The sequence below is a fragment of the Bombus affinis genome, chromosome 11, assembly GCF_024516045.1.
Source record: "Bombus affinis isolate iyBomAffi1 chromosome 11, iyBomAffi1.2, whole genome shotgun sequence".
Taxonomy (NCBI): Eukaryota; Metazoa; Arthropoda; class Insecta; order Hymenoptera; family Apidae; genus Bombus; species Bombus affinis.
Genome location: NC_066354.1, coordinates 3,202,122 through 3,218,012, shown reverse-complemented (window position 1 = coordinate 3,218,012; position 15,891 = coordinate 3,202,122). Strand labels below are relative to the sequence as shown.

Sequence of the window (15,891 nt, the reverse complement as noted above, 5' to 3'; positions counted from 1 at the left end):
AAACATTATTATGAAAACATAAATTATTGTTTTGAAAAGATATTAAAAACATGTATTAGAGTAATAGATATACTGCAAAGGCTTATAAATTGGAGAAATATAAAGAAGTTCTATAATTTGAAAAAAAGTTTATTGCAGTGCAATAAAATATACTTCGATTCCACCAAATTTCATAAAATTGTTAAACAAATTTTTGGATTCGTATTGTGGATTCAATGGAATTGAATAATGTGAACTGACTAAAAAGAAATTATAAATGAAACGTTGCGTTAACGCATCGTTGGCCTTTACCAAATTAGGAAAGAGAGGAACAAGGACGAGGAAACGAGGCGAAAATGATGAAAATGGTAAGAAGGACGGAGAAAATGGACGCTGAAAATCAGTAGTCGTGTTAAACACCGTGAAACGTGACCAGGAAGTCGAGGGGTTGTCTCAGAGCAACAAGAGCGAAAGGGTGCGAGCGTACACAGCGACGTTAAAGCAAATTTCAAAGGTATTTTTCCAGCATTGTTTCGAATAATTTATAGAGAACCCATTCTTATGGAGGAAAAATAAAGGGGACAGCGAAAGGAAGAAAAAGGAAAGAGGAAGAGATAACGATGGACAAAAATGATAAAGTGACCAGACAGAGAGAAAGTATTATCAAAGCAACGAAGAAAAAGAGAACGAAGTGATCGTGAGGTCTGAACGAAAGCATAAAACCGTGTACCATGAAACTGAGCATACGACCAGTATTAACTAATAGAGATAGGAAAGAGAAACGTGGATGAACCAAAACAGGGTCCTGCTATAATTAAACACGTTTGTTTATGGTTTTTTTACCTGGGGAGAGTCCAAACTATCTCTGGCCCATCAAATCCTATTCCCCTTGTATCAGTAATTTTTCTTTCGCCCTCTCTTTTCTCATTCTTTCTTTTCTCGCCGATACACGCTTGTCCACGTCCTCTCTCCGGATCTCTCTATTTTCTCTTCCGGTAAGTTTCGCGACGACGACAGAAAAAATTTAGAACGAAGAAAAGAGAAAAAAGAACGGTCGACCAAAAGAAAGGCAAAGAGACTTTCCACGAAGAAAATTTAAGATGGGAGCCACGGGAAAGCGGGTCGAAGCCCGCGGATGGATTAAGCAAACTAATTTAGATGAAAAAAAGCAGGAAACGAAGAGGGTTGGGGAAAGAAAGAGGGAAAGAAGCCGGAAACTGGGTAAAAATACGATTAACGTAGCAAAGAGGCCACCAGAGAATCGGGCCTGAAGGAAGACAACCCGTGGTCAGTTACGAAGAAGCACCGAAATCACAGGGAAATGACTGAATTTGTTTCTTTGTGTAATTAAACACTGTCAACTGTGTCTCTATTCAACATTGTACCAGAAAAGCAGAGCAGTAAGTTAGTAGAGGTCTGGACATCTATATCTGGAATTAATATAAACGCAAACCTTTGTCATTTCTATTCATGATTCTTCAATATCTTCTCGTCTCTCTGAAAATTTTTGCATTCCAGCGCGAGCACCAGTACAAAGAACCGGCTTCTGCGCCGCGATAAAGGAAAAGGAAGGGCGATGGCTGGTTCGACGGGGGTTACAGGGCAAGATAAGGGTGGAGAACGGGCGAGAGCGGAAAAAAGGCGAAAGTATGCAAAGGGGAATGGAAACAAGCACGCCTGGACGACGATGGAACGAGGACGTTCGTAGTTGTTAAAAAAAAGAACTGACAGGAGAAGGAGATGAAGAAAAAGGAAGGAGCAACACCGGAGAAACACGAAGGAATTTGTATTCAATTCCCAATATAATTAACCAATTCGATTCGCACTTCTATTTGAACATTACAGAGAAAAATGTCGCTTTATTTGGAATTAACAGGAATTCCGTCTTCGAGAGCCACATTGCCCCTTCAGTAACTCACCCTTTCAAACCCACCGCTGTTTCCTCGCCGATCCACATTTTCCGGTTCACATTCTTACAAGTGCGCGTGCAGTAGCCTTGTTTCAGAAACTTCTTCCATCAGTCTCGAATGAATTTAGTCGGGGAACCAGAAGACGAAGGAGAAAGCGGAAAGGAAAACAATTGCCCAGACAAAAAGGACTGGGACAGAGGAATGTCGGAAGGGGAATGATGATGGACGAGAATATTGATTAAAGAAACACGACAAAAGGAAGCGAAAGGCGCAGTTCATGCGATTAGCGCCATTAGCGAGTCCATTACGTGGCTATTACAAACCACAAATGCACGTATTATTGAAATTAATAGTATCTATATATACATTATAGAACTATGACCTAAATCGCGGAAATCAATAGTAATTCTCTCGTGTAACGAATTATCCTTCTTTTTTACAGATATATATCTGATATTCGAGTAACAAAGAGGATCAACCTCGTTGCACAACCTTTGACAGATCATGAATGAATCATTCGAAGCTAATAGTACCTAACGAATATTCTTGTATCTTAAAAAATCTACGTATACAAGGAATCCATTCGGCTTTATCTCCTTTGTTAGATACTATGCAATCGTCATGCAGTAAAGAAACAGAACCAAAAGCGAAAATAGAGAATACACGTAAAGGAACAAAGAACATGAGGCTCAAAAAAGCGGGGAAAGAGCGCGCAGTTCCGGTTCCGCTCGATTCCCTCTACAATCAACTAGCGTCGCGCCTAACTTATATTCAAATCGTGCCGCGGTGCGATACTCGAAATTAACATAAATTCCCCTCTTCATTCATCTCCATTCACGGGTGCCGCTTTTCTTTTTCCAAGAGACCCTCTCGGCTAGTCTGGATACGCGATACTGCGCGAGTAGAGACGAGAGAAGCAAACGAAAGAGCGAAAGACGAGCGGAGAGTGCGAATGAGACAACCCTATCAACGAAACTATGCAACGGAGAAAGTGAGAGAAACCGTGCGTTCAATACGCATGCGAGGTAAAGCATGTGCGCGAGCGCGTACAACGCAGGCTCTTTTCGATCGACGTAGTACGACGACTGTGGCAACGACGTCGCGGAGCAGGAGGACGACGTAGACGACGGCAGCAACGGCGACGATCCACGACGTCGACGTCGGCAGCTGGCTTCGCTGTCGTGGTGGTGGTACTAGTGTCATAGCGAGTTGGCTGGTTCTATGGTAGGGGTAGCGCGCAGAAGTGGGGCGCGAGTGGCTGTGGAAGGGGAAGCTGGAGTAGTGGTGGCAGGCAGAGCGACAGTGGCGACGCTAACGTCGGCCGTGGCAGCTTAGCGTAGCGGTGTGCACCGCACGGCCCGGTGTTGCTGATACAGTGTGGAACAGCGAAATCTCGCCAAGTGCGAGTGGCGCGCATTACATCGTTCCCGGTTGACAGTCAAAATCATATTTATCGAACGTGAATTTTCATCGGGAACGTGTCGCGTACATCTATGTATAATAACGTAAACGGAATAATTCGCGCGGAAAAGTTGAAAGTCGGAAGTTAATTAATGTTAAAGAAGTTATAAAGTAGTGTGATATGAAATCGAGAGAAAGACCGCGAGAGAAACGTGTCGAACAATCGCGTGCGATCGTTGCACCGTGAGTGATGTTACTATCGTTTCGACAATGATCACGCGTGTTCTAACCGCTTGCGTGGCTTCCTAACCCGTCACGAAACCTCTACATAGTTGCATCTGACGAAGTTTAAAGTGATTTTTCTAGTGTGCTTCTTTGCTATTCTGCGTCGCGTTTTCGTGTTCGATTGCGATCTATTGTTAGTGTCGATTAATTTCGATCGTCGTGTCGGTTAATTGTTACTCCATGTTACACTGAAGAAGATGTGGGAACAGTGCGTGAAAGACACGCAGGACGAGGATACAGGAAGACAGTTCCCGTGAAGGCAAGTCAAGGCAGAGATCCTTCGATCTCGATTAATTCGAAGAAACGTACAGTGTCGGTGGAATTGGTGGATGATGATGCTTGACAATCGGTTGCTATGATCGAGCCGCGGAGAGTTCACGTGGAACGATCATGATTTACCTTAGGCTGCACGTCGGGAGGAGTCTACGGTGCAACACGAACGCAAGACACTGGAACGTGTTCATCGTGCCACTCTTCCCACTCTGGATTATCGGCGCCTTTTGTGTGAAGGACAGTGAGTACAATACATAAATATCTCGATATTGAATGTTATGTTTCGTTCGTGAATTGCGACGCATTCCCGGGACAAGTCGATGTTTACTAATCGCTCTCGGAATACGAAAATCGTGTTTGTATATGTGAGCTACTCAAAAGTTACATTGATCAACTTCGTAAACAGAAAGTACGAAAAAGTGATGATCGTTACAAACACTGTTTTTTTTTAATTTACCTTACGATTTATGTTATCCTCATGCGACGAATAAATCTTATGGGAGTATGCCGTTTGTTTTTGAAAATTGGATATGAATTATCTACTTATTTAAGGAAATTGGGAAATTAATAAGAAGTGCGGAGTGTTGATCAGTTTGGCTTTTGAGTGGCTGATGTTTGTTTATCCTTGAATTTCAAATGTAGTATGTACTTACCTACGTTTAAGCAGATGTCCTTTTATAAGGGAACATTCCATTATGTGATTTACCAGATATCTGAATAAATGATAGAACTTCAAAAGGAAAATTGAGAAGGAAAATTTCGCATAATGAATAACAAATATATGCCTTATGCAGGTTGTGTGAAAAGTGTATCGATATGCAATTTATAGATGCCACTTTTATATTAAGATAGGAAGAAGATACATTGAACGTCCCTCACAAACGTGGAAACAAATTTGCGCGTTTTTCAGCGGAATGATTGATTCGAACTTATTTCGTGAATATCGTAACTTCACAAAATATCAAAGCCATTTTTACCGACGTTTTGTGTATTCGAACAACTCAGAACGCGTGCTGTATCGCTTGAGGCATAAATACTCATGTTTCATACTCGCATTGCCTTCTGTCTCGAACGTAATGGTCTATGTCCTTAATGCTATAGGTTATCTTCCTTCTCCGCTCGAGTAACTTCTCGATACAAGTACTTCGAGATCCACCATACTCTCTACCTCACGCGAAGCGTCCAATAGTTCGATCATTAAACTCTTAGCGCGATAAAACCAAAAAGCCATCATTAAATACATTGAATTAAATATATTAAATTAAATACATTAAATTAATACATCAATTAAATTAATGGAATTAAATATATACAGCGATGAAGGGAAGTATTGGCACAGACCAGATTTTCATGTAAATCCTGTATAAATTTACGATACTTTATCTAATTTACTTGTAAAATATCGCTTTCCAGTTTGAAGCTTAAATATAACATAAAAATTCATCATCGTTAAGCAGCTTCACGATGAAGCTAAATAATACGAGATATACAATGGACTGTTCTTAGCAGCATATAAGATTTCAATTATTTCAAATTTGATGCAGGAGTCTATTCTAGAATTTTATAGGTTAATAATAATAACGTTTATAATAATCATTAACAATAATAGTAATAATGAGTTAAGATACAGAACTTCATCTATTGATAGGTAAAGAAAAGATGTAGGATATACGACTATATATAAGATATATTCTTAATTTAGAAGAATTCCACCTGCTCATAACAATTATTCGGAATGACGCGTGCTCGTTTCAGAAACCGAGATCTATGTCATAACCATTTACTTTTAACGCTCAAAAATGATGTTCTTGAGAAGAATTAAATAAAGATACACAGTGTTTTACAAAAAAGAAGCTAGTCTGTGTCCATACTGTTGTCCATTAACGTATATTTGTAAGATTCGAATATTTTGACATAAACAAATCAAAAGGGAAGCCGCGTTCTTTTCCAAAAGATTGTCGTTCCAAAAGAAAGCATTATTTCCTGTCGAGGGGTAGGGATGTATCTGCGGGAAATCTTCCAAAGGATGAATTCGATTGTTGCTTCTTACTTGATATTCCGGCAGCATCGTCCGATAATCTCGTCGTTGTCGCATCGGACTTCATTTGGTAGGTGAGACGCCAGGGTAACGTCGTTATTTGAAATTGCTCGTCGAAAGAAAAGACCATTCTCTGCAGCTCCGATTTTGCATAGAGTGGGGTTCACCCTAGAGGTAATGGGATCGCGACAACCCAATTCCCTACAAAATTTCGGCGTTCGTTCGATACGTGAAACTTCTCGCACTTTGATACACAAGCCCGTGTGATAAAATGCCAAGAAAATTGCCAAGTAAACTTCAGGCTCGCATTAACTCATCTATAAGATGCTTGGAATCGACTATCGTGGTGCAGTAATATACTTTCGCTGTATAATCCGATCGCATATAACTGGTCCGTTTTGTTAACCTTTCGTTCTTCTAGCACGACAGAGCAATTAATGAGATGCTCGTCAAAATTCAACAGCAAGTAAATGAAACGGTCCATCGAATGTTTATTGCGGGTTCAGATATATACTAGAACCGTAACACGATCCGTCACAGTGCTTTTTTGCTGTTTCAGGACTTGATCCTTATTACATATTAAATAATAAATGATAGACTATATAAGATATAAAAGATAATATAACTTCGTTTTATATGAACTTGTCGGGAAATAAATAGTTTACACGTACGTATAATTGGAGTTCGTATAAGTAGAGTCAATTGATATTTTCCAATACCTATGAATTTTTTGTTCATATAGTAGGAATTTACGTTTACAGTTAGGTAACTGGATTGTAGGTGGACCAGTAGAATTTCATTTAATCCGGTAACAACCAAAATTTCGTTCGGAATAAATGGGATTCATATAAACGAAGTTCCGTTCTATTGTTATATAAAACAAAGCTGCAGTGAACAAAGTAACAGTAATATTTTAGCTATACAACTCTTAATCTCGGTAGTTTAAAGTTTAAAACATTCGATTTGTCTTTTAACTGCATCGCTGACCTTTGGCTATTACCTGAATTTTCATTGATTCATGCACTTACCTTTACTATTTCCTTTTCCTCTTTTTTTAAATTCACTCCCTGAGTTTTTAATAATCGCAGACCTCGAAAAGTTTTTATGTATATTCTTCGCTTAAATTATTCCCCCGGCGAGTTCAACAACCTATCTAGTCCAAGGTAAACAAGTTTCCCTGAACGTCGCTTCAAAAGAAGTAGCCAGACTCACTTTGACCCGACCCGTCCGTTCAGGGTTAATTAAGATCCCGCGAATCGATCAGTGTTTTCCACTTTAATCGGCGTCGAACGATCCAGCGGAAGTTCTGCCGCGCGTTACATATTCATCGTAACGCCAGTGGTGGACGCAGTTGGACGCGCGTCCGCTCAAAGACAACTTTCCGCTTTGACTCGGTTCACAGCGTCGTATTAAGCCATGCGTCGGTTCTGGCTGACTTCTAACCGGAAACAAGACGAACGTCGCACGATTGCTTTCGTCTTAGTTTGGTATTCAGCTTGTTTCTTGACCTCGACGATATATAAGCTATATACACGTATAGAAAGTTTCCAAACTGTGACTTGGGTTAAACATAGAGTAATAAAAAATGTTGAAAAGAACATGTTTCTTATTTAATGTACGTATGGTTTTATCTTTTTTAATAAAGTTTAGAAGATGCTGGTTTGGTACGCCTATAGATATGCCACCCGTTTGCAACGGTCATCTATGCGGAACTTTTCTTAAGTTTTGAATGGAAAATTGATAGCATCGAGATACGAAACGAAATAACATAGTGCTAAGTATTACCAAATTCAGAGATTACGTTACTGTGATTTTACGTTTTAATGGTTTCGAGATATTCCGATATCATCATGGAAATGATGCGTGTTGAAAGGATTGCCCTTAGGTAGGCGTTTGTCAATTCACATTAGTAAATTCTATTAAAACCAAACTGTGATTATAAAAAATAAATCCAAAAAGAGAGGCTCTTATAGTGGTAAATTCTAATGCGAAAAATAGTGTTTGTAATATCATCACTTTTATTTACCTCTCAATTTATAGGGCTGATGTGGCTTCTGAACAGCTCATATCTTATTGCTCAGAAAATGTTGCTTTTTCGTTTTTCTCTTTGTTACGCTATGTTTCATTTAATTCACAATATCTAAACACTCTATACTAAACAAACTCTGATTTATCTATGGGAACACGAATTCGATCCTGTCGTCGCAATTTGTTTCGTTCATGTCGACCAACAGAGGGTCTCCGAAAGGGACGAACAATTTGCTAGTCTTGGAAATCGCAAGAGCTCTGGGACGCGTTTCTCGCGAAGATTTAACGCTCCGTGGAGCCGGTGCAAAAAATGGAGACGCGTGGAAATTGCCAGGTCGCAAAACTTCGCGGGCGTTGTATACGTACGAATTGCGTTTCCCTTGTCGCGCGATGAAGTTATAGAAGTTGGATGCAACTAAGTCTGTCGGGGAAAGTTTTTCCAGAGCCAAGCTCGTCGTACGTTTTGGAGGCTTGCGTCGGAAATATGTGTCGGGTCGATTCGTCGCCTGAATTTCGACGCCGGAATCGATGGAACGGAACCGCTAGCGGTCCTCGATATCTTCCTCCGGTGGGGATATTACTTTTTAAGGTTTCGAGATTACGCGGCTATTTATTACGCGTTCCGCGACGGAACAAGCCATTTACGAGACACAGCCATAAACAGCGGAGATTAAGCACAAGGCAAAGCTTCGAGACGCAGGTCGAGTCAAGTATTACTATGTTCTCTGTTGAAAGTAATGGTTATACTTAGCGTGTATCGCCAATATTCGCCGCGATATCTCAGGGATGATCATTTTAGCTTGTTGAAGGAATAACATGGATGTAGTGCATTAGCGAACACTATATAGTCGTATAGTATTATATCTACGTCGTGAAATTTCCTAACACATCGTGTTAAAACGGAGAGACGAAGGAAAGAAAAAAGAATAAGAAAGCAAAGAAAAGGGAAACAGTTCAGTGTTGGATAGTGGATTCGTTGATAGGGCTTCCCAATAAGCTCGTGCCTTAGGCGAAAGGATAGTAGAGGTTGGCTCGCAGGATGCACTTGTGTGAACAGCATGATTAAAGAGGATTTTCTAGGATATTATGTCTGTGTAAATTCTTGGCGAGAATCTCTTAATTAAACATTATGGTTCATTTGTTCAAATGTGAGAGATTCGTATTTGAGAAATATCAAATTCGTTGGTGATTGATGACAAAGCTTTCAAAATTTTCTTTGAAAGAATTTGAGGAACATGTCTTTCTTAATCTATAGTCTAGATTATTTTAAAAATTAGTACGATAATTATTATAAGTTGAATATAACGCAGTAAATATGTTAGTGCATAACCTTTATTAGCCGAATTGTTACATTTTATCATTAATTAGTGCTGTCAATGTCAATATATCCATTTTGTAATTTAAACTGCATCATAAATATGTACGTACATTGTAATCTTCACAATGTATCTATAGTTTGAGGTATTTGCGATGTAATTTGGACTCTATACGAAGAGCTGTCTATACTATGAAACGCCTTAAGAAGTGCCATATCATACCTAATTACCTATCAACACGTTTCTCATATTTTCTTATGATCAGCTCGTTGAGCTCGACACGAGGTTCATTTTCTCCGAAGCCTGTTGAACCTCTATCCTATTCTTCTCCCTAAAACTTTACCAGTTTCAATCGCTTTCGTGCGATATTTCCACACAATAGTTATTTAGTCAGAGGCGCGGTTTCACCAAGCAGCTCAAAGTTCGGAGGACAGTTTCTGTCGACTCTATCATAAGTCAAAAAGTTGTGACATCGTTTACGCGTTCATCATCCCACATCTCGCAACTCATCATGTGGACAGATCGCGCGTCACTTCGTTGCACCCCTCTTCACGCTCATGTTTCATCCCCACGGCAAACAGATACCAATCTGTCCTCGGAATTTTGAGCCGAGCTTACTTCGAGCAAAGCGTTCTTCTGCTAATCGCGCTGCAAATTTACCAGTTAAAGCAGATTGCTCTATTCGCTGTTTGCTTTGGGATTTTGGTGCTTGAAATATAGAATTTTGATCGGTGGCGAACTCTCCATTGATCGGGCCAAGCCTGAAATAGCGAATATTTTTGATATTTAAGTTTCGCGAAATCTTAGATTGGATTTATAACATATATTGTAGCATCTTATTCTAATCACTTTAATTACCTACGGAACAATATAATAAGTTAAATATATGATATACAATAAAACAATTTAGAGTGTATATTGTAACATCTTATTCTAGTCATTCTAATTACCTACGGATCAATGTAATAAATTAAATATATGATATACAATAAAACAATTTAGAGTGTGAAACTGTTTTATGTTCGTACATAAAGTACGGAAGAATGAATATATTGGTCGAAGAATAAGTTACTTCCTTTGTAGGGTTGATTTAACCCTTCACTAAAAATGTCAATATCTTCGCTACTAGAATCACAATCTCATGAATTATCTGATAATTTTAGTCGTATTAAATCAATGTTTTACAACAACGAGACTAGTATAACTATTTTGTTCAATGAAGTATATATTTACTTGATAAGAGTCTTTATAATTGAAGATGCTCAAATGTTGAATTTTTCGAAATTCTCTGTTAGATTGTAATAGTTAAATAAAAATTCGGATTTCTCTAAGAGACGAGTGTTCTATCATTGAGAGCCAAAATTGAAAGAGAAGTTTAAAGGACAGAGTGGTCAATTTAGGGAATGATAAATACAAGGAATACATTGAGCAATTTTAGAAATAAGAGACAAGATAGAATAAGGGAGTAAGATACAAATAATATTTCGAAAATTTTAACATCGACAGGTGATCTCCCGAAATCAGTGATCATTGTATGGATAAATCGTTTGTCAAATATATTACTATCGAATTACTCTAGTAATTCTCGTTTTATTTATTTCGTTGCCTACCAATCCTTCACCATAGACGAAGTATTGCAGCCGAGTAACAGAAACTTCCAAGCAACGTGAAACGTTCCATAAAATATAAAACGTCTGTCCGCGTTTCTCTCGCGTTTCTCTCGCGTTTCTCCAAAGAAACGACGGGAAACGTAGCCAGCCAGCGATTACCCGGATATTCTGTCGCGAAAAGCAACTTACCGGTGACGCGTTTCGCCAGAGTCGTGCACGACAACGAGTCGTCGTTTCGTCCCCATAACGTGGATATCTCCAACATGTAGAAACGTTCGCAGTCATCTTATTATCGCATTATTAGAGTAACACGAATTCCAATTGCGGCCTTTACGCGCGTGTTTCACCGTAGGATACGTTCGCGATATTATTCGGACAATTCGCGCGCGATGTAGATGTTCATCGTTTTGGAAATTCCTTTGCGTGCCCTTCTAATAACCGAATTACGGATGTTCACCGAATCTCGTTACACAAGGCCATCGAAATCGCTGGAGAGATCTCCGCGCTCGTTACCAAATATCTCACGTAATATCGCGCGTGTAGAACGATTGATTTTCGTGATTCGCGCTGCCCTCGTTCCATCTATCTTCTCGCTTCCTTTCCCCGTTTATATCGGCCGAGAGTAATTAGGACAATTTTTATGAGCTACGATATATGGGAAACCATTGGAGAAATATTCCGTCCTTCTTGTTTAAGCATCCTATTTTACATTTCGGAATATTCGAGGAAAATTATCATTGAAACGAAAGGCTGGAGAAGATAATTAATATTATGAACAATAGGGTTTCTGTTAAAGGAATATCGAATGACGTACGCGTTCTAGAGTTAAGGAGATATATAGATAGATAGAATTATGATATTTTGTATAATGCTAAAGTGAGTTAAGACTCCTATATTTTGACACTATTTGACCTTTATCCTCTTCAAACATAAATTCTCGCACGAAAATGGAGATTCTTTTTACACGTCAACTCAAATCCAGCCCATAAGTGGCATGCTATAAACGTTAATAATATGTGCGAAGAATTCAACACTGTAAATTCAGCAAGAAGTAACCAATTACTCTTTTTACGAGAAGAACTTTTGTGAACCGTTTAAAAGCCGTTTAAAAAGTATCAGAGGTTCGATAGTGACCCGAAGTCGCGTGACTCGTCACGTGTGTAAAAGTTGCAGGTCAATTAATCGACGTCGAGGCTCGCTCACGCTCGATGAAAAAGCTGTAAAGCGAAAACATCGGTTTCCCGGGTCGCGCGTCGCCTGAAAGGAGTTCAATTGCTCACGTTCGAGCGCGTGAGATTGCACCGGCGCGTAATTATTCAAATTGACCAGCCGCCGTCATTGTTATCGATTTACGCGAGCAAAAAGCGAAGAATTATCTCGACCTTTCATAAAGTTCAACCAGAATGTTACGTGCGTGCGAACGAAACCATAATCGTCCTTGTAAATCCGTGCACATTAATTATTTGATTTAATTGTAAGGATAATTAACGCGAAAGAATTTTTCTTTTCTGCTTCTGTTCTCATGGAGTTTGGTAATTGGAAATGTTTATAGCTGAAAATTACAGAGAAGTAAAGCAGCGATTGTTGGCCACGTTTGTGATTTAATAGCAGCAATTGCTCGATCATAGGATTACACGAGACTTTTATCGCCATGTCGACATCCAGTTTGTATTTTAGCTCATTCGAACAAACGACCATTATTGATTCTATAAAATGTTGAGCGAGCTTTTTATGTCTTCGTGTTTCTTTCTTGAACATCTATAGGCTTTTTATAAGTCAATGAAGGATTTTAGTTAGTTTATTCGATCGATCAATATTCGTTTAATTGTTTTCTTTAATCATTCCGATGTTCCATTTTCTGTATTCTTTTCAATATGATTATAAATACACGTATCTCAGTTTCTCATAAGAAAATATTCTCTACTAAGTAGCATAATATTAAATTCTTATGCACATAACAATATGATCCTGATCCGAGTTCTACAATTGTAAGAGATAAAATCTATCTTCAGTATATCCTACTATAGTAGCATAAATATAGTAGCATAAATTTCACACCTCAAATATCTGCTTCATATCTGCCTCATTTTACTACGTTCTCGAAGGATAAATGACATTTCAAACAAACTCTATATTCCTTTGAACCGACGTACCTGAAACTAATAGTCGACGCTAGGATTCATCCTGTTTATCAATCCTCTTTTCACAGACCCACACGAGTTAGAGTCGCTAAACATCCTAGTAGAAATACGTCTTTTCAACACGAATGCCAACTTACTAGAGACCAACCAACTTAGAAAGGTCCCTTCGCCAAAGTTTGGCAGTTTCTCCTCTGAGTTTCCGTGGGGACTCACAGATTGAACGAATCTCGCGCCCGGAGTGTAACGTTTCTGAAGTCCTGGAGACAGCCAACCCCAGACGCAATGTTTCCGCGTGTTACGCATCGATTCAGCGTATCTGGCGCATAAGTCGCGATCAAAGGAAAGCCCCATTGGCAATTCTCGCGGCTATGATCGGCGTCCTGCCATTGTGTCTCCTCGAGACGTTAATTTGCACCGTGACAATGGACACGTGGCTTTTCTTTGTTCGATATTAGGTGAATTTCAAAGGGTAGATAAAAGGGTGGAGATAAAGAAAACGATAGGGGAAAAAGGAAATGAAGGACCGGTGAGAAACAAAGAAGGAGTAGCGAAATTACCAAGATGAGAGCCACATGAGACGGAGGTGGAAGCATAGAAACGAAGGAAAGGGATAAACAAAGAGGAAGGGAAGAGCAGGAGAGACGTAACGAACCATCGTGGTCCTGAAGTACGATCGCTACACCGTATACGGAATGTTCCGTGTTCGCTTTTACGAGGCTCTCTAGCGACGATAACGTGCAGTTTCGGGATCGAAGCTCCCAATGAATTGTCTGATGCTACGCAAACCGTGGAGGTCTATTCGACGTTGATGAAACATAATGGGTAACCCGCGACGACTTTTATTATACACTTGGAACTAGGTGGAGGGAGGCACACCTAATGTATGTGAAAAACGTACAGGTCTCGATAAGACGCGAGCAGAAATTTACGAGGCTCTTAAACGCGAGTCGCGAACAAACTTTAGGTTAGAGTTTGATACGAGCACGATGAAGAGTGCGGATAATTGGCGAGAAAATGCGGTGTTGTTCACCGATAAAGCGTAATCTGAGAAAATCTGCGTTCGGATAATAATTGGATCCATTACCCCGTTATTACTTTTATCATGATACGTGAGAATAGCATTAAAAAGAAGGAAAGGTATTTCTAAACGACCATTACCGGATAAATATTATCGGAAGAACGAATTTGATTGTAAATACAATTAAAGGACGGGCTTGGTAGGGTTAATTGAGTGAGAAGGATATTTAGATCGACCTAAGTAATTTCCCTTGTAAGTTGCCAAATTCGGATGGGGACGATTTTAAATGGACGATTTCTATATTTAAAAACAGACTATTTAACTCGTTATTAGCAGTATAATAAATTAACGGCCATAATTCCCTACGAGAGTAGAGTTTCTTCTAGAAAGTAGTACATTCTACTCATCAGAAGAGAAGAAATTTGTCCGACTGAAACTAAAGTACGCGATATTTTCTCATTCTTTCACTATTATATTAACAATTAATAGCAGCCCATAATATACAAGAAATTTGATTATTCCATGCAAAGTTCAAGATTGAATTTTAAAATGATGAAACTCAGTTACTATACGGGTGTCTACACTTCGAAAACAAAGTCACTTAGGTCATATGTTTATATGAACTTGTTTTATCGTTTAGATGTACTATACGGGTGTCTACACTTCGAAAACAAAGTCACTTAAGTCATATGTTTATACGAACTTGTTTTATCGTTTAGATGTGCCAAAAATCACTCATAAAATATTTTCTACTTATTTGTACTTCTACTTGTTGTATAGGGAACACCCTGTACAATTAAAAGTTCGCAATTCGAAAGGAGTGGTTTTATTTCTATACTTGGACGTAAAGTTTGATTTCAATAGAACGAAAATTATGGACTAGGAGTGTTGTAGTGCGGGATTACGCGAAGGGATGTTCCGCGAATTCCTTGCGCAGTTCTGGAAAATCTTCCAGATCATAAGTTTTACGGACGAGCGAGGTTTACACGATCCTCCGAGCGACGTTAATTGCGGAAGATTTTGCAAATGGAGCACTGTGTGAATTACCGTGGTAGATAACGCATTCCTTCTCGGCTAAAATTTCATTCGCCCTTCCCCTGCCGTACCTATCGCTGTTAATTTTGCGTAAAAATAGCCGAAGAGAAACTGTTTAAGCATGACAACGTTGATTTAGAGAATATTAATCAGAACGTACGAGCCACGGTTATTGTTTAATATTTATGTCCGACGCGTATTTCACAATTTCGCAGAAATTTAATAAACGCCGCGGGGCAAATGTTACTTCGCTGTAAAATGACGCTAGGACGTTCCACGCAAGGTAATAGGGTGTGGAATATAAAATGCATCGTGAACCTCCGTAAAGTCCATTCACTTATCTCGTCAAATTTCCACGAAATAAAATTGAGTATCTTTTTTCTCTTCCTTCTCTTCGATTTCTCTCTTTCTCCTTTCTTATTTTTTCTTTTTTTTATCTGCAAAAGCACCTTGGCGAATTATGTAAATGTAACCAGTCAGCGAGAGACGCGACCGATCTGCGGAAATCCTCATTTTTCGTGCGAATGACTCACAGATCCATCCCCCGTCGTCGAATTGCTCACCGGTACGGCGTTTTATCGTTCTAAAATCTGTTCACGAAACACGAATTGTATTTTATCTCTCTCCTTTTACGAGTACTTTTGATACTTCGAACTTTTGGTTATTCGAAAAATTATATGCACGATTACGTTGAATTTTAGAGGAACTATCGGGATAAATTTTATGCGCTTCTATATTTTATTAAACTCGATAAGTTTTCCGATCTGCGTAGAATTTTTGTGGTTTGAACGAGAAATGGTTTCGCAAGACGTTAAGGACGTCCAAATTCTGTTACTTTTCTTTGTTAAGAGGATCTT

At 39.1% G+C, this 15,891-nt stretch overlaps 1 protein-coding gene across 1 annotated transcript in view; it reads left to right on the top strand.

Moving 5' to 3' along the window:
- The first annotated feature begins 2,996 nt into the window (after window positions 1-2,996).
- The window catches only part of LOC126922087 (nephrin), a 301,878-nt gene continuing 288,983 nt past the window's right edge, over window positions 2,997-15,891 (top strand). The window contains exon 1 of the mRNA XM_050734307.1: window positions 2,997-4,089. Coding sequence (XP_050590264.1) covers window positions 3,966-4,089 — 124 coding nt within the window. The 5' untranslated portion in view covers window positions 2,997-3,965. The remainder of the gene's footprint in view (window positions 4,090-15,891) is intronic.